General features: G+C 50.6%; 1 protein-coding gene across 3 annotated transcripts; it reads left to right on the top strand.

The window, feature by feature from the left end:
• Positions 1 to 2: 2 nt before the first annotated feature.
• On the top strand, positions 3 to 20,255 carry LOC129861884 (ras-related protein Rab-11A). 3 transcript variants are annotated; one of them, XR_008760683.1, is made up of 6 exons: positions 3 to 407; positions 4,611 to 4,806; positions 8,106 to 8,299; positions 11,023 to 11,103; positions 13,673 to 18,542; positions 18,635 to 20,255. XR_008760683.1 is itself a non-coding variant. In XM_055933052.1 (5 exons), exons 1-5 carry the CDS (start codon positions 368 to 370, stop codon positions 13,807 to 13,809), a joined length of 648 nt encoding a protein of 215 aa, XP_055789027.1. In that variant the 5' UTR covers positions 3 to 367; the 3' UTR covers positions 13,810 to 20,255. The 3 variants fall into 3 exon arrangements, 1 of the variants encoding a protein (XP_055789027.1); XR_008760684.1 differs by having other exon boundaries at positions 13,673 to 19,655; positions 20,139 to 20,255; XM_055933052.1 differs by having other exon boundaries at positions 13,673 to 20,255.
• The last annotated feature ends 4,575 nt before the right edge of the window (positions 20,256 to 24,830 follow it).

Genomic DNA, 24,830 nt, shown 5'->3' with positions numbered 1-24,830 from the left:
TACGACACTAGTCTCATGTAACTCTGATTCTTTCGCCCGTTCGTCTTCATTGCTAGCTGTTGACACAATGTGTGAATGAATCCAGTAAATAAATGTAATGTAGATACATTAAATAAATAATATGAGAAGTATTATGAATGCAGATGGTTGATCCGGAAGTGGGCATTATATATAGCGGTTGGATGCTGAACTAGCTAGCTGGATTTCCTGCTGCTAAGGTTAAATGACAAGGCTCGAACTGCAGTGCGTTGCGGTGACGGGCAGGAGAAGACCACTACGGTATAATAACCGATAGGACCGGGGGAAGAAAGGAAAGGTGCCACTTGGATTCAAAGACATCGAACCTCGCCTTCATTTTGGATTCAGAATGGGGAATAGAGACGACGAGTATGATTACTTGTTTAAAGGTAAATGTATGCTAAATGTGACCTAAATGTACCTGTCATCATGGTTTTATTCTACTCCCGGGCTAGCTAGGAGTGGTCGCCTCTTTGGCTCTACAAGCTAAGCTAGTTAGCTGACAGCTAACGCTACGCATTTGAAGCCTGCTAACTTTAGCCTGATATCCTGCCAATTTAAAAGGAGGTCGTTTGGATATAAATATAGCTATTGTTTTGTCTTGATATTCTCAATCATGCTAACTAACAGCAGTTGATCATTTGTCTTTAGCTTGTTGGCTAGATAGCTCAGGTGGACCGGTGCGGCAACGTTACCGTCAGGAAATATACAACTAACGTTAGTTAGGTTAACACCAGTAACAGCCAGTTAGTTAACCAGCTACTTGGTCAAAATGACCACATGGCTAACGTTAACTTAGTTAGCCACCTACTGAAACCACGGGTAGTTGCTCCAGCTACATAAAGTACGTTATAGCTAGCTAACGTTATGTCATGTCATTCATTTAAACACATTTCTTAGAGATTATTACAAATAATGTCTAGCTATGTGCCATATCCTGTTCGTCAAACGTAGTGGTTTCAGCAAAATGCTCAGCATCATGCCATCTGATGAGATGGGTTATTCCGAGGGGCTTTTAGCAACGCGGGTGTATTTAAATACACTAGCGTTGCTTTCAATTGTATTGGGTTGCACAACATCTGTCAGTGGAAGGCCAGAAATGAAATATAATTCCATTTCAATATGCTGTGCCGGTGGGCAGGACGGTTGATCATTATAAACAGGGGGGATTTTTGGACAAAATAACTAAACGATGGTATTATTAAAGGCGTCCCAAACGAGGCTCAGACCCACTTGCTCTCTGCTCAGGGTAGCAGGAAGCCTTGAGGTTAAAGCTTTGGGACAGTGATGGAATAGCAGCGCTGACAAGGTGAACCATCTGCTCCGGGTAGCAGGAAGCCTTGAGGTTAAAGCTTTGGGACAGTGATGGAATAGCAGCGCTGACAAGGTGAACCATCTGCTCCGGGTAGCAGGAAGCCTTGAGGTTAAAGCTTTGGGACAGTGATGGAATAGCAGCGCTGACAAGGTGAACCATCTGCTCCGGGTAGCAGGAAGCCTTGAGGTTAAAGCTTTGGGACAGTGATGGAATAGCAGCGCTGACAAGGTGAACCATCTGCTCCGGGTAGCAGGAAGCCTTGAGGTTAAAGCTTTGGGACAGTGATGGAATAGCAGCGCTGACAAGGTGAACCATCTGCTCCGGGTAGCAGGAAGCCTTGAGGTTAAAGCTTTGGGACAGTGATGGAATAGCAGCGCTGACAAGGTGAACCATCTGCTCCGGGTAGCAGGAAGCCTTGAGGTTAAAGCTTTGGGACAGTGATGGAATAGCAGCGCTGACAAGGTGAACCATCTGCTCCGGGTAGCAGGAAGCCTTGAGGTTAAAGCTTTGGGACAGTGATGGAATAGCAGCGCTGACAAGGTGAACCATCTGCTCAGGGTAGCAGGAAGCCTTGAGGTTAAAGCTTTGGGACAGTGATGGAATAGCAGCGCTGACAAGGTGAAACATCTGTTGCTCCAGGATGATGCACAATGGTAACCCCACTTTCTGCTGGTGTCTCGGGAGTTGAGATATCAAGAAAAAAACATTTTCATTACACACTTGTAATATAAGCACCCCCCATATGATTTGTATTACCTCGTATTTAACCTTAATTTAACTAGGCAAGTCATTTAACAACTAATTCGTATTTACAATCACGGACTACCCCGGCCAAACCCTCCCTTAACCCGGGCGACGCTGGGCCAATTGTGCGCCGCCCTGTGGCAGAGGAAGTGGGTCTACAACAGACCCATTGATTGGTAATACGCTTCTTTTTGAGATATTTTGTCTCAACCCGCGCACTCATCGACAGCTTCCTATTCTACATCATAATGAATGGGCTCCTGCTTGTTAGCTGTTAGCATGTGATGGTAATCCGGTCAAAGCACATTTCACATTCAGATAGACTCTTTCTTTATTCTACAATAAGGGGGTGTATTGTATTGATGTATATGATGTGTATTGTTTTATATTCCTACTGTAATATCTACAGGATGTGTATATTCCTACTGTAATATCTACGGGGTGTGTATATTCCTACTGTAATATCTACGGGGTGTGTATATTCCTACTGTAATATCTACGGGGTGTGTATATTCCTACTGTAATATCTACGGGGTGTGTATATTCCTACTGTAATATCTACGGGGTGTGTATATTCCTACTGTAATATCTACGGGGTGTGTATATTCCTACTGTAATATCTACGGGGTGTGTATATTCCTACTGTAATATCTACGGGGTGTGTATATTCCTACTGTAATATCTACGGGGTGTGTATATTCCTACTGTAATATCTACGGGGGGTGTATATTCCTACTGTAATATCTACGGGGGGTGTATATTCCTACTGTAATATCTACGGGGGGTGTATATTCCTACTGTAATATCTACGGGGGGTGTATATTCCTACTGTAATATCTACGGGGTGTGTATATTCCTACTGTAATATCTACGGGGTGTGTATATTCCTACTGTAATATCTACGGGGTGTGTATATTCCTACTGTAATATCTACGGGGGGTGTATATTCCTACTGTAATATCTACGGGGGGTGTATATTCCTACTGTAATATCTACGGGGGGTGTATATTCCTACTGTAATATCTACGGGGTGTGTATATTCCTACTGTAATATCTACGGGGTGTTGTAAATTTGACTGCCTTCTTCAATGTGAGGGGAATCAGGAGCTGCATGAAATTGTTTTGAATTGACTCTGACCTGTCTCTCTCTCTGGCCCGGTGGTGTTGATAGGAGACTCTAACCTGTCTCTCTCTCTCTGGCCCGGTGGTGTTGATAGGAGATTCTAACCTGTCTCTCTCTCTGGCCCGGTGGTGTTGATAGGAGACTCTAACCTGTCTCTCTCTCTCTCTGGCCCGGTGGTGTTGATAGGAGACTCTAACCTGTCTCTCTCTCTCTCTCTGGCCCGGTGGTGTTGATAGGAGACTCTCTAACCTGTCTCTTTCTCTCTGGCCCGGTGGTGTTGATAGGAGACACTAACCTGTCTCTTTCTCTCTGGCCCGGTGGTGTTGATAGGAGACTCTCTAACCTGTCTCTTTCTCTCTGGCCCGGTGGTGTTGATAGGAGACACTAACCTGTCTCTTTCTCTCTGGCCCAGTGGTGTTGATAGGAGACTCTAACCTGTCTCTCTCTCTCTCTCTGGCCCGGTGGTGTTGATAGGAGACTCTCTAACCTGTCTCTCTCTCTCTGGCCCGGTGGTGTTGATAGGAGACACTAACCTGTCTCTTTCTCTCTCTGGCCCGGGGGTGTTGATAGGAGACACTAACCTGTCTCTTGCTCTCTCTGGCCCGGTGGTGTTGATAGGAGACTCTCTAACCTGTCTCTTTCTCTCTGGCCCAGTGGTGTTGATAGGAGACACTAACCTGTCTCTTTCTCTCTGGCCCAGTGGTGTTGATAGGAGACACTAACTTCTCTCTCTCTCTGGCCCAGTGGTGTTGATAGGAGACTCTCTAACCTGTCTCTCTCTCTCTGGCCCAGTGGTGTTGATAGGAGACTCTAACCTGTCTCTCTCTCTCTCTGGCCCGGTGGTGTTGATAGGAGACTCTCTAACCTGTCTCTTTCTCTCTGGCCCGGCGGTGTTGATAGGAGACTCTAACCTGTCTCTTTCTCTCTGGCCCAGTGGTGTTGATAGGAGACTCTAACCTGTCTCTCTCTCTCTGGCCCGGTGGTGTTGATAGGAGACTCTAACCTGTCTCTCTTTCTCTCTGGCCCGGTGGTGTTGATAGGAGACTCTAACCTGTCTCTCTCTCTCTCTGGCCCAGTGGTGTTGATAGGAGACTCTAACCTGTCTCTTTCTCTCTGGCCCAGTGGTGTTGATAGGAGACTCTCTAACCTGTCTCTCTCTCTCTGGCCCAGTGGTGTTGACAGGAGACTCTCTAACCTGTCTCTCTCTCTCTGGCCCAGTGGTGTTGATAGGAGACTCTCTAACCTGTCTCTCTCTCTCTGGCCCAGTGGTGTTGATAGGAGACTCTCTAACCTGTCTCTCTCTCTCTGGCCCAGTGGTGTTGATAGGAGACTCTCTAACCTGTCTCTCTCTCTCTGGCCCAGTGGTGTTGATAGGAGACTCTCTAACCTGTCTCTCTCTCTCTGGCCCAGTGGTGTTGATAGGAGACTCTGGTGTGGGGAAGAGTAACCTGTTGTCTCGTTTCACCCGGAATGAGTTTAACCTGGAGAGTAAGAGCACCATCGGGGTGGAGTTTGCCACCCGCAGTATCCAGGTGGATGGGAAGACCGTGAAGGCTCAGATCTGGGACACCGCTGGCCAGGAGAGATACCGGGCTATTACATCAGCGTGAGTACAAACACACACACACTGTTTAGGAAACACTTCTGACACGACTGGACAGGAGCGATTACGAGCCATCACCTCAGCATGAGCACTCGGGATTGCGGACATTTTGAAAACACTTTGAAACACCATCTTTTTCATGGAAATACTGCCTTCTGAAATGTTGCTTATTAAATGTATGTATCAAATATCATATGAAAGTGTCATGTGTAGACCTAATGCATTTAGTTGGGGAGTCAGTTCAACACAGACCTAATGCATTTAGTTGGGGAGTCAGTTCAACACATAGACCTAATGCATTTAGATGGGGAGTCAGTTCAACACATAGACCTAATGCATTTAGTTGGGGAGTCAGTTCAACACATAGACCTAATGCATTTAGATGGGGAGTCAGTTCAACACATAGACCTAATGCATTTAGTTGGGGAGTCAGTTCAACACAGACCTAATGCATTTAGTTGGGGAGTCAGTTCAACACATAGACCTAATGCATTTAGATGGGGAGTCAGTTCAACACAGACCTAATGCATTTAGTTGGGGAGTCAGTTCAACACAGACCTAATGCATTTAGATGGGGAGTCAGTTCAACACATAGACCTAATGCATTTAGTTGGGGAGTCAGTTCAACACATAGACCTAATGCATTTAGTTGGGGAGTCAGTTCAACACATAGACCTAATGCATTTAGATGGGAGTCAGTCCAAAGCATGGACCAATGCATTTAGATGGGGAGTCAGTCCAAAGCATGGACCAATGTATTTAGATGGGGAGTCAGTCCATAGCATGGACCAATGTATTTAGATGGGGAGTCAGTTCAACACATAGACCTAATACATTTAGATGGGGAGTCAGTCCAAAGCATGGACCAATGTATTTAGATGGGGAGTCAGTTCAAAACATAGACCTAATGCATTTAGTTGGGGAGTCAGTTCAACACATAGACCTAATGCATTTAGATGGGGAGTCAGTTCAACACATAGACCTAATGCATTTAGATGGGGAGTCAGTTCAAAGCATGGACCAATGTATTTAGATGGGGAGTCAGTCCATAGCATGGACCAATGTATTTAGATGGGGAGTCAGTCCAAAGCATGGACCAATGTATTTAGATGGGGAGTCAGTCCAAAGCATGGACCAATGTATTTAGATGGGGAGTCAGTTCAAAACATAGACCTAATGCATTTAGTTGGGGAGTCAGTTCAACACATAGACCTAATGCATTTAGATGGGGAGTCAGTTCAACACATAGACCTAATGCATTTAGATGGGGAGTCAGTTCAAAGCATGGACCAATGTATTTAGATGGGGAGTCAGTCCATAGCATGGACCAATGTATTTAGATGGGGAGTCAGTCCAAAGCATGGACCAATGTATTTAGATGGGGAGTCAGTCCAAAGCATGGACCAATGTATTTAGATGGGGAGTCAGTCCAAAGCATGGACCAATGTATTTAGATGGGGAGTCAGTTCAACACATAGACCTAATGCATTTAGATGGGGAGTCAGTTCAAAGCATGGACCAATGTATTTAGATGGGGAGTCAGTTCAACACAGACCTAATGCATTTAGAAAGGGAGTCAGTTCAAAGCATGGACCAATGTATTTAGATGGGGAGTCAGTCCAACACATAGACCTAATGCATTTAGATGGGGAGTCAGTCCAAAGCATGAACCAATGTATTTAGGCAATTTCAAAGCCTGTTACAAGGTTTACTTTGAAGTTTCTAACACCACTATAAAGGCCGTCTCTCTGTGTCACCTGGTCCACAGGTATTTAAGTTTCTAACACCACTATAAAGGCCGTCTCTGTTTGTCACCTGGTCCACAGGTATTTAAGTTTCTAACACCACTATAAAGGCCGTCTCTGTTTGTCACCTGGTCCACAGGTATTTAAGTTTCTATCGCCACTATAAAGGCCGTCTGTTTGTCACCTGGTCCACAGGTATTGAAGTTTCTAACACCACTATAAAGGCCGTCTCTGTTTGTCACCTGGTCCACAGGTATTTAAGTTTCTAACACCACTATAAAGGCCGTCTCTCTGTTTGTCACCTGGTCCACAGGTATTTAAGTTTCTATCGCCACTATAAAGGCCGTCTCTGTCACCTGGTCCACAGGTATTTAAGTTTCTAACACCACTATAAAGGCCGTCTCTCTGTTTGTCACCTGGTCCACAGGTATTTAAGTTTCTAACACCACTATAAAGGCCTTCTCTCTGTGTCACCTGGTCCACAGGTATTTAAGTTTCTATCGCCACTATAAAGGCCGTCTGTTTGTCACCTGGTCCACAGGTATTTAAGTTTAACGCCACTATAAACACCGTCTCTGTTTGTCACCTGGTCCACAGGTATTTAAGTTTCTATCGCCACTATAAAGGCCGTCTGTTTGTCACCTGGTCCACAGGTATTTAAGTTTAACGCCACTATAAACACCGTCTCTGTTTGTCACCTGGTCCACAGGTATTTAAGTTTCTAACACCACTATAAAGGCCGTCTGTTTGTCACCTGGTCCACAGGTATTTAAGTTTCTAACACCACTATAAAGGCCGTCTGTTTGTCACCTGGTCCACAGGTATTTAAGTTTCTAACGCCACTATAAAGGCCGTCTCTGTTTGTCACCTGGTCCACAGGTATTTAAGTTTCTAACACCACTATAAAGGCTGTCTCTGTGTCACCTGGTCCACAGGTATTTAAGTTTCTAACGCCACTATAAACACCGTCTCTGTTTGTCACCTGGTCCACAGGTATTTAAGTTTCTAACACCACTATAAAGGCCGTCTGTTTGTCACCTGGTCCACAGGTATTTAAGTTTAACGCCACTATAAACACCGTCTCTGTTTGTCACCTGGTCCACAGGTATTTAAGTTTCTAACACCACTATAAAGGCCGTCTGTTTGTCACCTGGTCCACAGGTATTTAAGTTTCTAACACCACTATAAAGGCCGTCTGTTTGTCACCTGGTCCACAGGTATTTAAGTTTCTATCGCCACTATAAAGGCCGTCTGTTTGTCACCTGGTCCACAGGTATTTAAGTTTCTAACACCACTATAAAGGCCGTCTCTGTTTGTCACCTGGTCCACAGGTATTTAAGTTTCTAACGCCACTATAAAGGCCGTCTCTGTTTGTCACCTGGTCCACAGGTATTTAAGTTTCTAACACCACTATAAAGGCCGTCTCTGTCACCTGGTCCACAGGTATTGAAGTTTCTAACACCACTATAAAGACCGTCTCTGTGTGTCACCTGGTCCACAGGTATTTAAGTTTCTAACACCACTATAAAGGCCGTCTGTTTGTCACCTGGTCCACAGGTATTACCGTGGTGCCGTGGGGGCCTTGCTGGTCTATGACATCGCCAAGCACCTGACCTATGAAAACGTGGAGCGTTGGCTGAAGGAGCTGAGAGACCACGCAGACAGCAATATCGTCATCATGCTGGTCGGCAACAAGAGTGACCTGCGTCACCTCCGGGCTGTGCCCACCGACGAGGCACGAACATTCGCAGGTCAGTGTGTGTTTTTTAAGTTCATTTTATGTCACCTTTATTTAACTAGGTAGGTCAGTTGAGAACAAGTTCTCATTTACAATTGCGACCTGGCCAAGATAAAGCAAAGCAGTTCGACACAAACAACAACACAGAGTTACACATGGAGTAAACAAACATATAGTCAATAACACAATAGAAAAATCCATATACAGTGTGTGGCATGGGGCAGGCGATACGAGTGCTCTACGCCCGCTCAGGGTTGTTCCCCCCGACGACGCAGGTCAGTGTGTGGCATGGGGCAGGCGATACGAGTGCTCTACGCCCGCTCAGGGTTGTTCCCCCCGACGACGCAGGTCAGTGTGTGGCATGGGGCAGGCGATACGAGTGCTCTACGCCCGCTCAGGGTTGTTCCCCCCGACGACGCAGGTCAGTGTGTGGCATGGGGCAGGCGATACGAGGGCTCTACGCCCGCTCAGGGTTGTTCCCCCCGACGACGCAGGTCAGTGTGTGGCATGGGGCAGGCGATACGAGTGCTCTACGCCCGCTCAGGGTTGTTCCCCCCGACGACGCAGGTCAGTGTGTGGCATGGGGCAGGCGATACGAGTGCTCTACGCCCGCTCAGGGTTGTTCCCCCCGACGACGCAGGTCAGTGTGTGGCATGGGGCAGGCGATACGAGTGCTCTACGCCCGCTCAGGGTTGTTCCCCCCGACGACGCAGGTCAGTGTGTGGCATGGGGCAGGCGATACGAGTGCTCTACGCCCGCTCAGGGTTGTTCCCCCCGACGACGCAGGTCAGTGTGTGGCATGGGGCAGGCGATACGAGTGCTCTACGCCCGCTCAGGGTTGTTCCTCCCGACGACGCAGGTCAGTGTGTGGCATGGGGCAGGCGATACGAGTGCTCTACGCCCGCTCAGGGCTGTTCCCACCGACGACGCAGGTCAGTGTGGCATGGGGCAGGCGATACGAGTGCTCTACGCCCGCTCAGGGTTGTTCCCCCCGACGACGCAGGTCAGTGTGTGGCATGGGGCAGGCGATACGAGGGCTCTACGCCCGCTCAGGGCTGTTCCCCCTGACGACGCAGGTCAGTGTGTGGCATGGGGCAGGCGATACGAGTGCTCTACGCCCGCTCAGGGCTGTTCCCACCGACGACGCAGGTCAGTGTGTGGCATGGGGCACGAGTGCTCTACGCCCGCTCAGGGCTGTTCCCCACGACAACGCAGGTCAGTGTGTGGCATGGGGCAGGCGATACGAGGGCTCTACGCCCGCTCAGGGCTGTTCCCACCGACGACGCAGGTCAGTGTGTGGCATGGGGCAGACGATACGAGGGCTCTACGCCCGCTCAGGGCTGTTCCCCCAGATGCAGGTCAGTGTGTGGCATGGGGCAGGCGATACGAGTGCTCTACGCCCGCTCAGGGCTGTTCCCACCGACGACGCAGGTCAGTGTGGCATGGGGCAGGCGATACGAGTGCTCTACGCCCGCTCAGGGCTGTTCCCACCGACGACGCAGGTCAGTGTGGCATGGGGCAGGCGATACGAGTGCTCTACGCCCGCTCAGGGCTGTTCCCACCGACGACGCAGGTCAGTGTGGCATGGGGCAGGCGATACGAGTGCTCTACGCCCGCTCAGGGTTGTTCCCCCCCGACGACGCAGGTCAGTGTGTGGCATGGGGCAGGCGATACGAGTGCTCTACGCCCGCTCAGGGTTGTTCCCCCCGACGACGCAGGTCAGTGTGTGGCATGGGGCAGGCGATACGAGGGCTCTACGCCAGCTCAGGGCTGTTCCCCCCCGACGACGCAGGTCAGTGTGTGGCATGGGGCAGGCGATACGAGGGCTCTACGCCCGCTCAGGGTTGTTCCCCCCGACGACGCAGGTCAGTGTGTGGCATGGGGCAGGCGATACGAGTGCTCTACGCCCGCTCAGGGTTGTTCCCCCCCGACGACGCAGGTCAGTGTGTGGCATGGGGCAGGCGATACGAGTGCTCTACGCCCGCTCAGGGTTGTTCCCCCCGACGACGCAGGTCAGTGTGTGGCATGGGGCAGGCGATACGAGGGCTCTACGCCAGCTCAGGGCTGTTCCCCCCGACGACGCAGGTCAGTGTGTGGCATGGGGCAGGCGATACGAGGGCTCTACGCCCGCTCAGGGTTGTTCCCCCCGACGACGCAGGTCAGTGTGTGGCATGGGGCAGGCGATACGAGTGCTCTACGCCCGCTCAGGGTTGTTCCCCCCGACGACGCAGGTCAGTGTGTGGCATGGGGCAGGCGATACTAGTGCTCTACGCCCGCTCAGGGCTGTTTCCCCTGACGACGCAGGTCAGTGTGTGGCATGGGGCAGACGATACGAGTGCTCTACGCCCGCTCAGGGCTGTTACCCCCGACGACGCAGGTCAATGTGTGGCATGGGGCAGTCAATACGAGTGCTCTACGCCCGCTCAGGGCTGTTCCCCCTGACGACTCAGGACAGTGTGTGGCATGGGGCAGGCGATACGAGGGCTCTACGCCCGCTCAGGGTTGTTCCCACCGACGACGCAGGACAGTGCCGTACCAACTCACACAGGAAGAGGTCTAGGAGTAGTGGGGTGAACCGTTTCATTATTTTCCTTACCCATGAGTGGCTGTTAGTTTTCAGGGTTTTACTTATTGAAATAGGAAGACGCCTCTGTACTGTCATAGAGATTTACATAATGGTAGAGACCTTAACACAGTGGTGATTGACATGGTTAACTGTTTCCCGCTGTTCCTCAGAGAAGAACGGCTTGTCTTTCCTGGAGACTTCAGCCCTGGATTCTACTAACGTGGAGACATCCTTCCAGACCATTCTGACTGGTGAGTGGCTGTCTCTCTATGCTCTCTACAGCATTGATCTGTATCTGAAGAGAACTCAGACTGACAGACTGAGAACTCAGACTGTATGTATTATAGACTGGAACGTTTGATACGGTGTCATGATATAGACGTGTGTGTGTGCGTGTGTGTCGAGACCAGTGATTGTGTGTTGGAGTGATCAAATCTGGGTCGAGAGCCAGATCTGATCACAGCTGAGACATGACTAGCCTTGATGAGGACTAATGTGTGGATTCTCCTCAAGTCCAATTCTTCTAACAGGATATGACCACCATAATGTTTTGCAGCTGTGTCCTAATTCTGCTCTAGCCTGGTCCCAGATCTGTTTATAACGCTGGGTGTAGTCATTATGCACCAAACTGAAGAAGACAACTGACAAACAGGAAGGGACTAGGCTACCTGAACTTGACCAATAACAAATGCTTGTTTTCCATTGTGTGCCCTAATGAATATGACCCTGATGTTCTGTCCTGCTGTCTACCAGCTCCTTCCTCTGACCCTGTCCTGCTGTCTACCAGCTCCTTCCTCTGACCCTGTCCTGCTGTCTACCAGCTCCTTCCTCTGACCCTGTCCTGCTGTCTACCAGCTCCTTCCTCTGGCCCTGTCCTGCTGTCTACCAGCTCCTTCCTCTGGCCCTGTCCTGCTGTCTACCAGCTCGTTCCTCTGGCCCTGTCCTGCTGTCTACCAGCTCCTTCTCTGACCCTGTCCTGTTGTCTACCAGCTCCTTCCTCTGACCCTGTCCTGCTGTCTACCAGCTCCTTCCTCTGACCCTGTCCTGCTGTCTACCAGCTCCTTCCTCTGGCCCTGTCCTGCTGTCTACCAGCTCCTTCTCTGACCCTGTCCTGTTGTCTACCAGCTCCTTCCTCTGACCCTGTCCTGCTGTCTACCAGCTCCTTCCTCTGACCCTGTCCTGCTGTCTACCAGCTCCTTCCTCTGACCCTGTCCTGCTGTCTACCAGCTCCTTCCTCTGACCCTGTCCTGCTGTCTACCAGCTCCTTCCTCTGACCCTGTCCTGCTGTCTACCAGCTCCTTCCTCTGACCCTGTCCTGCTGTCTACCAGCTCCTTCCTCTGGCCCTGTCCTGCTGTCTACCAGCTCCTTCCTCTGACCCTGTCCTGCTGTCTACCAGCTCCTTCCTCTGGCCCTGTCCTGCTGTCTACCAGCTCCTTCCTCTGACCCTGTCCTGCTGTCTACCAGCTCCTTCCTCTGACCCTGTCCTGCTGTCTACCAGCTCCTTCCTCTGACCCTGTCCTGCTGTCTACCAGCTCCTTCCTCTGGCCCTGTCCTGCTGTCTACCAGCCCCTTCCTCTGACCCTGTCCTGCTGTCTACCAGCTCCTTCCTCTGACCCTGTCCTGCTGTCTACCAGCTCCTTCCTCTGACCCTGTCCTGCTGTCTACCAGCTCCTTCCTCTGACCCTGTCCTGCTGTCTACCAGCTCCTTCCTCTGACCCTGTCCTGCTGTCTACCAGCTCCTTCCTCTGGCCCTGTCCTGCTGTCTACCAGCCCCTTCCTCTGACCCTGTCCTGCTGTCTACCAGCTCCTTCCTCTGACCCTGTCCTGCTGTCTACCAGCTCCTTCCTCTGACCCTGTCCTGCTGTCTACCAGCTCCTTCCTCTGACCCTGTCCTGCTGTCTACCAGCTCCTTCCTCTGGCCCTGTCCTGCTGTCTACCAGCTCCTTCCTCTGACCCTGTCCTGCTGTCTACCAGCTCCTTCCTCTGACCCTGTCCTGCTGTCTACCAGCTCCTTCCTCTGACCCTGTCCTGCTGTCTACCAGCTCCTTCCTCTGGCCCTGTCCTGCTGTCTACCAGCTCCTTCCTCTGACCCTGTCCTGCTGTCTACCAGCTCCTTCCTCTGACCCTGTCCTGCTGTCTACCAGCTCCTTCCTCTGGCCCTGTCCTGTCCTGCCCTGTTCTGCACTAACACGCACACAATGTAGTCAAACCAACGTTTTAAAGGGAGTGCAATGTGGTGATTGTGTTAGATAGCTTCCTGTTTAAGCTGTGAGTAAAGTCCTGCAGCAACATGCTACTTAAAGACCATTAGAAACTGGGTGGTTCCAGCCCTGAATGCTGATTGGCTGACAGCCGTGGTATATCAGACCGTATACCACAGGTATGACAGAACATGTCATTTTACTGCTCCAGTTTAAAATAGCAATAAGGCACCTCAGGGGTTTGTGATATATGGCCAATATACTCTGATGTGTCGTGACTAAGAACAGCCCTTAGCCGTGGTATATTGGCCATATACCATACCTCCTTGGTCCTTATTGATAAAGCCTAACACTCACCTACACAGAGGGTACTTAACACTAGCTGTGAACAACTTTAGGTACTAGGCTTGTCCTCAACTATATATCCCCATCTCCTCACCACCTCCTCAAAAGGCAGAGGGGAGTGATCTCCTCCAGTGGGTTGTGGGAAAGCGGTGTGGAGATGGGACGGGAGGAATTGAGACAGAGCACTAGTGTTCTGTCTTTCTGTGTGAGTGATGTTAATGCCCTGTCTCTCTCTTCTCTTCCCCACCTCCCCTCCCTATCCCCCTCCTGCAGAAATCTATCGCATCGTGTCTCAGAAACAGATGTCGGACCGACGAGACAACGACATGTCGCCTAGCAACAACGTGGTCAACATCCAGGTGCAGCCGACGGAGAATAAACCAAAGATGCAGTGTTGTCAGAGCATCTAACAGCATCACCAGTACCACCTGCTACCCCCTGACCCCCGACCCCAAACCCCCTTCTAAAAGACTGCTTTGGTCCTGTTTGTCTGAGACACAGCTGCGTGGCCGGGCTCTAGACTGAGACGCAGCCGCGTGGCCGGGCTCTAGTCTGAGACGCAGCCGCGTGGCCGGGCTCTAGTCTGAGACGCAGCCGCGTGGCCGGGCTCTAGTCTGAGACGCAGCCGCGTGGCCGGGCTCTAGACTGAGACGCAGCCGCGTGGCCGGGCTCTAGTCTGAGACGCAGCCGCGTGGCCGGGCTCTAGTCTGAGACGCAGCCGCGTGGCCGGGCTCTAGACTGAGACGCAGCCGCGTGGCCGGGCTCTAGTCTGAGACGCAGCCGCGTGGCCGGGCTCTAGTCTGAGACGCAGCCGCGTGGCCGGGCTCTAGTCTGAGACGCAGCCGCGTGGCCGGGCTCTAGTCTGAGACGCAGCCGCGTGGCCGGGCTCTAGTCTGAGACGCAGCCGCGTGGCCGGGCTCTAGACTGAGACGCAGCCGCGTGGCCGGGCTCTAGTCTGAGACGCAGCCGCGTGGCCGGGCTCTAGTCTGAGACGCAGCCGCGTGGCCGGGCTCTAGACTGAGACGCAGCCGCGTGGCCGGGCTCTAGTCTGAGACGCAGCCGCGTGGCCGGGCTCTAGTCTGAGACGCAGCCGCGTGGCCGGGCTCTAGTCTGAGACGCAGCCGCGTGGCCGGGCTCTAGTCTGAGACGCAGCCGCGTGGCCGGGCTCTAGTCTGAGACGCAGCCGCGTGGCCGGGCTCTAGACTGAGACGCAGCCGCGTGGCCGGGCTCTAGTCTGAGACACAGCCGCGTGGCCGGGCTCTAGTCTGAGACACAGCCGCGTGGCCGGGCTCTAGTCTGAGACGCAGCCGCGTGGCCGGGCTCTAGTCTGAGACGCAGCCGCGTGGCCGGGCTCTAGTCTGAGACGCAGCCGCGTGGCCGGGCTCTAGTCTGAGACGCAGCCGCGTGGCCGGGCTCTAGTCTGAGACGCAGCCGCGTGGCCGGGCTCTAGTCTGAGACGCAGCCGCGTGGCCGGGCTCTAGTCTGAGACGCAGCCGCGTGGCCGGGCTCTAGTCTGAGACACAGCCGCGTGGCCGGGCTCTAGTCTCTATGCTCCCATGTTGAGGCTGTGTCCAGATTCTCCACCCTTCCTACCAAAGTGTGGCACACTCCATGTCATGGATTTAAAGGCATTGGATTGTAATCATTGGCTGAAGGGAGTTTCTTTACACCATTGTTAAATCCATGATGGGAAGTGTGCAAGTGAACACTTTGATAAAAGGGTGTATAATTAGGGTGCAGCTGTGTGTGAGCTCGGTGGTTCCTTAAGGATCCCCAGTCAGGACTATACAGCTGTGTCTGAGCTCGTTGGTTCCCCAGTCAGGACTATACAGCTGTGTCTGAGCTCGTTTGTTCCTTAAGGATCCCCAGTCAGGACTATACAGCTGTGTCTGAGCCTGTTGGTTCCTTAAGGATCCCCCGTCAGGACTATACAGCTGTGTCTGAGCTCGTTGGTTCCCCCGTCAGGACTATACAGCTGTGTCTGAGCCTGTTGGTTCCTTAAGGTTCCCCAGTCAGGACTATACAGCTGTGTCTGAGCTCGTTGATTCCTTAAGGATCCCCCGTCAGGACTATACAGCTGTGTCTGAGCCTGTTGGTTCCTTAAGGATCCCCCGTCAGGACTAGACAGCTGTGTCTGAGCCTGTTGGTTCCTTAAGGATCCCCCGTCAGGACTATACAGCTGTGTCTGAGCCTGTTGGTTCCTTAAGGATCCCCCGTCAGGACTATACAGCTGTGTCTGAGCTCGGTGGTTCCTTAAGGATCCCCCGTCAGGACTACACAGCTGTGTCTGAGCTCGTTGGTTCCTTAAGGACCCCCAGTCAGGACTATACAGCTGTGTCTGAGCCCGTTGGTTCCTTAAGGATCCCCCGTCAGGACTATACAGCTGTGTCTGAGCTCGTTGGTTCCCCAGTCAGGACTATACAGCTGTGTCTGAGCTCGTTGGTTCCCCAGTCAGGACTATACAGCTGTGTCTGAGCTCGTTGGTTCCCCAGTCAGGACTATACAGCTGTGTCTGAGCTCGTTGGTTCCCCAGTCAGGACTATACAGCTGTGTCTGAGCTCGTTGGTTCCCCAGTCAGGACTATACAGCTGTGTCTGAGCTCGTTTGTTCCTTAAGGATCCCCAGTCAGGACTATACAGCTGTGTCTGAGCCTGTTGGTTCCTTAAGGATCCCCCGTCAGGACTATACAGCTGTGTCTGAGCTCGTTGGTTCCCCCGTCAGGACTATACAGCTGTGTCTGAGCCTGTTGGTTCCTTAAGGATCCCCCGTCAGGACTATACAGCTGTGTCTGAGCCCGTTGGTTCCTTAAGGATCCCCCGTCAGGACTACACAGCTGTGTCTGAGCCTGTTGGTTCCTTAAGGATCCCACGTCAGGACTATACAGCTGTGTCTGAGCCTGTTGGTTCCTTAAGGATCCCCCGTCAGGACTATACAGCTGTGTCTGAGCCCGTTGGTTCCTTAAGGATCCCCCGTCAGGACTATACAGCTGTGTCTGAGCCTGTTGGTTCCTTAAGGATCCCCCGTCAGGACTAGACAGCTGTGTCTGAGCTCGTTGGTTCCTTAAGGATCCCCCGTCAGGACTAGACAGCTGTGTCTGAGCTCGGTGGTTCCTTAAGGATCCCCAGTCAGGACTATACAGCTGTGTCTGAGCTCGGTGGTTCCTTAAGGATCCCCCGTCAGGACTATACAGCTGTGTCTGAGCTCGGTGGTTCCTTAAGGATCCCCCGTCAGGACTATACAGCTGTGTCTGAGCTCGGTGGTTCCTTAAGGATCCCCCGTCAGGACTACACAGCTGTGTCTGAGCCTGTTGGTTCCTTAAGGATCCCCCGTCAGGACTAGACAGCTGTGTCTGAGCCTGTTGGTTCCTTAAGGATCCCCCGTCAGGACTATACAGCTGTGTCTGAGCTCGGTGGTTCCTTAAGGATCCCCCGTCAGGACTATACAGCTGTGTCTGAGCTCGTTGGTTCCTTAAGGATCCCCCGTCAGGACTATACAGCAGTGTCTGAGCTCGGTGGTTCCTTAAGGATCCCCCGTCAGGACTATACAGCTGTGTCTGAGCTCGTTGGTTCCCCCGTCAGGACTATACAGCTGTGTCTGAGCCTGTTGGTTCCTTAAGGATCCCCAGTCAGGACTATACAGCTGTGTCTGAGCCTGTTGGTTCCTTAAGGATCCCCAGTCAGGACTATACAGCTGTGTCTGAGCTCGTTGGTTCCTTAAGGATCCCCCGTCAGGACTATACAGCTGTGTCTGAGCCCGTTGGTTCCTTAAGGATCCCCAGTCAGGACTATACAGCTGTGTCTGAGCTCGTTGGTTCCTTAAGGATCCCCCGTCAGGACTATACAGCTGTGTCTGAGCCTGGTGGTTCCTTAAGGATCCCCCGTCAGGACTATACAGCTGTGTCTGAGCTCGTTGGTTCCTTAAGGATCCCCCGTCAGGACTATACAGCTGTGTCTGAGCTCGTTGGTTCCTTAAGGATCCCCCGTCAGGACTATACAGCTGTGTCTGAGCTCGTTGGTTCCCCCGTCAGGACTATACAGCTGTGTCTGAGCCTGTTGGTTCCTTAAGGATCCCCCGTCAGGACTATACAGCTGTGTCTGAGCTCGGTGGTTCCTTAAGGATCCCTAGTCAGGACTATACAGCTGTGTCTGAGCTCGGTGGTTCCTTAAGGATCCCCCGTCAGGACTATACAGCTGTGTCTGAGCTCGGTGGTTCCTTAAGGATCCCTAGTCAGGACTATACAGCTGTGTCTGAGCCTGTTGGTTTCTTAAGGATCCCCAGCTTTTTATTTTTGCCATCTTTTATATTACTATATAGCTATGTTTTAATAACCAGACAAACTCTGGAAGAATCTGCACAGAAATGTATTCATAGATGATGTACTAGTTTTGTTAGTAATAATGCAGACCTGCCAACATGCATTGTACCATAGGCTTCTAGGCTTCTATTTGGCACATTGTGGTTTTTGACTCAACCGTCTGAAGTTGGAGCTGAGCCAATCAGAGGACTTGGCCGAGGAGAAACCATCTCCAGCTCCCCCCCCCCCCCCCCCCCCGTAGTCATGGTAATGTTCTCCTCACTGCAGCTCTCTGTTCATACCACTGATGTGTGAGGGGGGAAATGGAGAACCAACTGTTTGGCAAATACATTTTCCAATAATTCTATGTTGTTAGTCAAGCACATAACCACTATTTAGCAGTTAGCTCCTTAGCTAAGGCGTCATCGCGACTAAGGTAGTTAGCTACAGCGTTTAGTCAACTAAGCGAGAACAAATTTCTTGCCCGCACATTTTTTTTATCTCTGCAATGGCACGAGCACATTGACACGAGCACATTGACCAGCAACATGTGCTGTGGTAGTTCAGTGCTCCTCACCGTGGATGGAAACAGACATGGCATTACTACCACTGGCAGAAACAGGCAGAGAGCTGCTCTGCTAATACCACCCTTCACTGAAAGTTATGTTAAACTGTTAAAGATTAGCAGGCCTATGTTAATGAATCATTTGTGTATCTGTCCTCTTCAAATACCTGGTGGATGAGGTTAGGGCGCTGGTGGATGAGGTCGGGGCGCTGGTGGATGAGGTCGGGGCGCTGGTGGATGAGGTCGGGGCGCTGGTGGATGAGGTCAGGGCGCTGGTGGATGAGGTCGGGGCGCTGGTGGATGAGGTTAGGGCGCTGGTGGATGAGTGGATGAGGTCGGGGCGCTGGTGGATGAGGTCAGGGCGCTGGTGGATGAGTGGATGAGGTCAGGGCGCCGGTGGATGAGGTCGGGGCGCCGGTGGATGAGGTCAGGGCGCCGGTGGATGAGGTCGGGGCGCCGGTGGATGAGGTCGGGGCGCCGGTGGATGAGGTCGGGGCGCCGGTGGATGAGGTCGGGGCGCCGGTGGATGAGGTCGGGGCGCCGGTGGATGAGGTCGGGGCGCCGGTGGATGAGGTCGGGGCGCCGGTGGATGAGGTCGGGGCGCCGGTGGATGAGGTCGGGGCGCCGGTGGATGAGGTCGGGGCGCCGGTGGATGAGGTCGGGGCGCCGGTGGATGAGGTCGGGGCGCCGGTGGATGAGGTCGGGGCGCCGGTGGATGAGGTCGGGGCGCCGGTGGATGAGGTCGGGGCGCCGGTGGATGAGGTCGGGGCGCCGGTGGATGAGGTCGGGGCGCCGGTGGATGAGGTCGGGGCGCCGGTGGATGAGGTCGGGGCGCCGGTGGATGAGGTCGGGGCGCCGGTGGATGAGGTCAGGGATAGAGATCTGGAACCAGCTCCTATAGGCCTAGCTCAATTGTTTCATATTCCATCTATCCTACAGTAAACTAGGATTCATATTCAATCTATCCTACAGTAAACTAGGAGTCATATTACATCTATCCTACAGTAAACTAGGAGTCATATTCAATCTATCCTACAGTAAACTAGCATTCATATTCAATCTATCCTACAGTAAACTAGGATTCATATTCAATCTATCCTACAGTAAACTAGGACTCATATTCAATCTATCCTACAGTAAACTAGGACTCATATTCCATCTATCCTACAGTAAACTAGACTACTACATTGCATCCATTAATTGAATTATTTAGAAATTTCTCCTCAAACAAATTTAAGAAGAAGGCCGTTTGCATTTTCACTAGACTATCCACCTCAACTATTGATTTAATCATTACCCCTCAATTTAACCTCGGAAAAAAACACCTCAATTTCATTTAGCATCAAACACAATACTTCTGTGTTTACTACAATGTTGGATTTAATTTATAGCTCTAGGTTTAAGGAAATGTCTGTCAAATGCACCAATTTCCTGAGGGGAAAGTTGACTGACCCAATCTGGGCCTTCCCCTACCAAACCTTAGTCCTACATCAGTACCACCTTGGCTGAAAACCAAGTACCCGAGTACCCATAGCAGTCTATAGTTAGCTACTGAAGACCAGCCAATTACCGAGTACCCATAGCAGTCTATAGTTAGCTACTGAAGACCAGCCAATTACCGAGTACCCATAGCAGTCTATAGTTAGCTACTGAAGACCAGCCAATTACCGAGTACCCATAGCAGTCTATAGTTAGCTACTGAAGACCAGCCAATTACCGAGTACCCATAGCACTCTATAGTTAGCTACTGAAGACCAGCCAATTACCGAGTACCCATAGCAGTCTATAGTTAGCTACTGAAGACCAGCCAATTACCGAGTACCCATAGCACTCTATAGTTAGCTACTGAAGACCAGCCAATTACCGAGTACCCATAGCAGTCTATAGGCTACCATGGCTACTGAGGCAGTCTTCTACCAACATCATTAGACTAAAAAACGTGTCTATGACTTGAGCAGTGTGGGTGTCGTTGCGCTGAATTGGTGATGATAGGCCAGGGCACAGTGGTAGTAATGCTAATGCTAATGGTGATAGGCCAGGGCACAGTGGTAGTAATGCTAATGCTAATGGTGATAAGCCAGGGCACAGTGGTAGTAATGCTAATGCTAATGGTGATAGGCCAGGGCACAGTGGTAGTAATGCTAATGCTAATGGTGATAGGCCAGGGCACAGTGGTAGTAATGCTAATGCTAATGGTGATAGGCCAGGGCACAGTGGTAGTAATGCTAATGCTAATGGTGATAGGCCAGGGCACAGTGGTAGTAATGCTAATGCTAATGGTGATAGGCCAGGGCACAGTGGTAGTAATGCTAATGCTAATGGTGATAGGCCAGGGCACAGTGGTAGTAATGCTAATGCTAATGGTGATAGGCCAGGGCACAGTGGTAGTAATGCTAATGCTAATGGTGATAGGCCAGGGCACAGTGGTAGTAATGCTAATGCTAATGGTGATAGGCCAGGGCACAGTGGTAGTAATGCTAATGCTAATGGTGATAGGCCAGGGCACAGTGGTAGTAATGCTAATGCTAATGGTGATAGGCCAGGGCACAGTGGTAGTAATGCTAATGCTAATGGTGATAGGCCAGGGCACAGTGGTAGTAATGCTAATGCTAATGGTGATAGGCCAGGGCACAGTGGTAGTAATGCTAATGCTAATGGTGATAGGCCAGGGCACAGTGGTAGTAATGCTAATGCTAATGGTGATAGGCCAGGGCACAGTGGTAGTAATGCTAATGATGATAGGCCAGGGATCAGTGGTAGTAATGCTAATGGTAATGGTGATAGGCCAGGGCACAGTGGTAGTAATGCTAATGCTAATGGTGATAGGCCAGGGCTCAGTGGTAGTAATGCTAATGATGATAGGCCAGGGATCAGTGGTAGTAATGCTAATGGTGATAGGCCAGGGCACAGTGGTAGTAATGCTAATGATGATAGGCCAGGGATCAGTGGTAGTAATGCTAATGGTGATAGGCCAGGGATCAGTGGTAGTAATGCTAATGGTGATAGGCCAGGGCACAGTGGTAGTAATGCTAATGATGATAGGCCAGGGATCAGTGGTAGTAATGCTAATGATGATAGGCCAGGGATCAGTGGTAGGAATGCTAATGGTGATAGGCCAGGGATCAGTGGTAGTAATGCTAATGCTAATGGTGATAGGCCAGGGATCAGTGGTAGGAATGCTAATGGTGATAGGCCAGGGATCAGTGGTAGTAATGCTAATGCTAATGGTGATAGGCCAGGGCACAGTGGTAGTAATGCTAATGCTAATGGTGATAGGCCAGGGCACAGTGGTAGTGATGATGATAGGCCAGGGCACAGTGGTAGTAATGCTAATGATGATAGGCCAGGGATCAGTGGTAGTAATGCTAATGGTGATAGGCCAGGGCACAGTGGTAGTAATGCTAATGATGATAGGCCAGGGATCAGTGGTAGTAATGCTAATGGTGATAGGCCAGGGATCAGTGGTAGTAATGCTAATGGTGATAGGCCAGGGCACAGTGGTAGTAATGCTAATGATGATAGGCCAGGGATCAGTGGTAGTAATGCTAATGATGATAGGCCAGGGATCAGTGGTAGGAATGCTAATGGTGATAGGCCAGGGATCAGTGGTAGTAATGCTAATGCTAATGGTGATAGGCCAGGGATCAGTGGTAGGAATGCTAATGGTGATAGGCCAGGGATCAGTGGTAGTAATGCTAATGCTAATGATGATAGGCCAGGGATCAGTGGTAGTAATGATGATGATGATGGTGATAGGCCAGGGCACAGTGGTAGTAATGATGATGATGATGGTGATAGGCCAGGGCACAGTGGTAGTAATGATGATGATGATGGTGATAGGCCAGGGCACAGTGGTAGTAATGATGATGATGATGGTGATAGGCCAGGGCACAGTGGTAGTAATGATGATGATGATGGTGATAGGCCAGGGCACAGTGGTAGTAATGATGATGATGATGGTGATAGGCCAGGGCACAGTGGTAGTAATGATGATGATGATGGTGATAGGCCAGGGATCAGTGGTAGTAATGCTAATGGTGATAGGCTAGGGATCAGTGGTAGTAATGCTAATGGTGATAGGCTAGGGATCAGTGGTAGTAATGATGATGGTGATAGGCCAGGGATCAGTGGTAGTAATGCTAATGCTAATGATGATAGGCCAGGGATCAGTGGTAGTAATGCTAATGATGATAGGCCAGGGCACAGTGGTAGTAATGATGATGATGATGATAGGCCAGGGCACAGTGGTAGTAATGCTAATGCTAATGGTGATAGCCCAGGGCACAGTGGTAGTAATGATGATGGTGATAGGCCAGGGATCAGTGGTAGTAATGCTAATGCTAATGATGATAGGCTAGGGATCAGTGGTAGTAATGCTAATGGTGATAGGCTAGGGATCAGTGGTAGTAATGCTAATGGTGATAGGCTAGGGATCAGTGGTAGTAATGCTAATGGTGATAGGCTAGGGATCAGTGGTAGTAATGCTAATGGTGATAGGCCAGGGATCAGTGGTAGTAATGCTAATGGTGATAGGCCAGGGATCAGTGGTAGTAATGATGATGGTGATAGGCCAGGGATCAGTGGTGGTAATGCTAATGCTAATGGTGATAGGCCAGGGATCAGTGGTAGTAATGATGATGGTGATAGGCTAGGGATCAGTGGTAGTAATGCTAATGGTGATAGGCTAGGGATCAGTGGTAGTAATGCTAATGGTGATAGGCTAGGGATCAGTGGTAGTAATGCTAATGGTGATAGGCTAGGGATCAGTGGTAGTAATGCTAATGGTGATAGGCTAGGGATCAGTGGTAGTAATGCTAATTATAATGGTGATAGGCCAGGGATCAGTGGTAGTAATGCTAATGCTAATGATGATAGGCTATGGATCAGTGGTAGTAATGCTAATGGTGATAGGCCAGGGATCAGTGGTAGTAATGCTAATGCTAATGGTGATAGGCTAGGGATCAGTGGTAGTAATGCTAATGGTGATAGGCCAGGGCACAGTGGTAGTAATGCTAATGCTAATGGTGATAGGCCAGGGATCAGTGGTAGGAATGCTAATGGTGATAGGCCAGGGATCAGTGGTAGTAATGCTAATGCTAATGGTGATAGGCCAGGGATCAGTGGTAGGAATGATAATGGTGATAGGCCAGGGATCAGTGGTAGTAATGCTAATGCTAATGGTGATAGGCTAGGGATCAGTGGTAGGAATGCTAATGGTGATAGGCCAGGGATCAGTGGTAGTAATGCTAATGCTAATGGTGATAGGCCAGGGATCAGTGGTAGTAATGCTAATGCTAATGATGATAGGCTATGGATCAGTGGTAGTAATGCTAATGGTGATAGGCCAGGGATCAGTGGTAGTAATGCTAATGCTAATGGTGATAGGCTAGGGATCAGTGGTAGGAATGCTAATGGTGATAGGCCAGGGATCAGTGGTAGTAATGCTAATGCTAAAGGTGATAGGCCAGGGATCAGTGGTAGTAATGCTAATGGTGATAGGCTAGGGATCAGTGGTAGGAATGATAATGGTGATAGGCCAGGGATCAGTGGTAGTAATGCTAATGATAATGGTGATAGGCTAGGGATCAGTGCTCCTTCTGAACTTCCTGCCTCCAAGTAGTCTATTTATTCACAATTGAAGGGGTTGCAAAATGTCCCTACATTTTCCAGGTTTTTCAGATATCCCTGTTGAAGGATTTATCCAGCAGGGAGCCAGGTGGAGCTTGTTGTCATGGTGAAGGATGGTAGCGTAAAGTCTAGTGATGCCACTGCTCAGGAGTCCCAGCTCTGTTTGTGAGGTCTTGCCAACTCTGTCATTATCAAAGACGTATTACCCTACGAGGTCCGGACTACTGCTGCTTTTCTGTTCTACCTGTTTGGCAGAATGAATGTACCCTTGGTGTCCCAGGTCTAAATGAGTCCCTAATTAGAGGGGAAGAATGATACAAAGCAGTTCAACTGGCTTTGAGGGACATAGGCAAGACGGCACAAACAGATCTGGGATTCAGGCTAACCATGGTTTACCTTGGTGTCAATGGGTCAAGTAATGGCACATTCATAACCACCATCTGGAGAGACCAGCCTACAGCTAGACCGCCTTAGAAGACTGATTCATTCATACTTTTGTTTTGTTTTTCCAACACGCTTTATGCCAGGATTGGGATCAATTACAGGCAATTCAGGAAGTACACGGAAATTCCAATTATCTTCAATGAGGAACATTTGGAATTGGGTTTAATTTGTGAATTTACTGGAATGGAAATTGCCCAACTCTGATGGTAACCCTGAGACATGGCTGTAGGGTCCTTTTATGTTGTGAGTGTTTCAGTGCCTTTATGGTCCAATGTCATGTTGGTTGGGAGTTTTCAGACCTTCTCTTCAAGCCTGGCCGGCTCACCAAGCTCTCTGGATTAGTGGACCCAAGGAGCTAAACAGGATCCTTGGGACGTCCAACTCTGCCACCCCTTTTGAAGGTGACATTTTAAACAGTTACGGGTAGGATAACGGTTAACTGTTAGGGTAGGGACGTGCCAAGGATCGGATAGCACTAACTGTTAGGGTAGGGACGTGCC

Source organism: Salvelinus fontinalis, chromosome 9, assembly GCF_029448725.1.
Source record: "Salvelinus fontinalis isolate EN_2023a chromosome 9, ASM2944872v1, whole genome shotgun sequence".
In the NCBI taxonomy this organism is placed as follows: domain Eukaryota; kingdom Metazoa; phylum Chordata; class Actinopteri; order Salmoniformes; family Salmonidae; genus Salvelinus; species Salvelinus fontinalis.
Note: the sequence above shows the minus strand (reverse complement) of the source record. Positions and strands in the feature narration are given on the sequence as shown.

Excerpts from the sequence above, each read along its gene's own strand:
- LOC129861884 (XM_055933052.1), top strand. The coding sequence starts at position 368 with ATGGGGAATAGAGACGACGAGTATGATTACTTGTTTAAAG. Across the intron at positions 8,300-11,022 it reads CGAGGCACGAACATTCGCAG|AGAAGAACGGCTTGTCTTTC; the intron begins GTCAGTGTGTGT and ends GCTGTTCCTCAG. Across the intron at positions 11,104-13,672 it reads CTTCCAGACCATTCTGACTG|AAATCTATCGCATCGTGTCT; the intron begins GTGAGTGGCTGT and ends CCCCTCCTGCAG.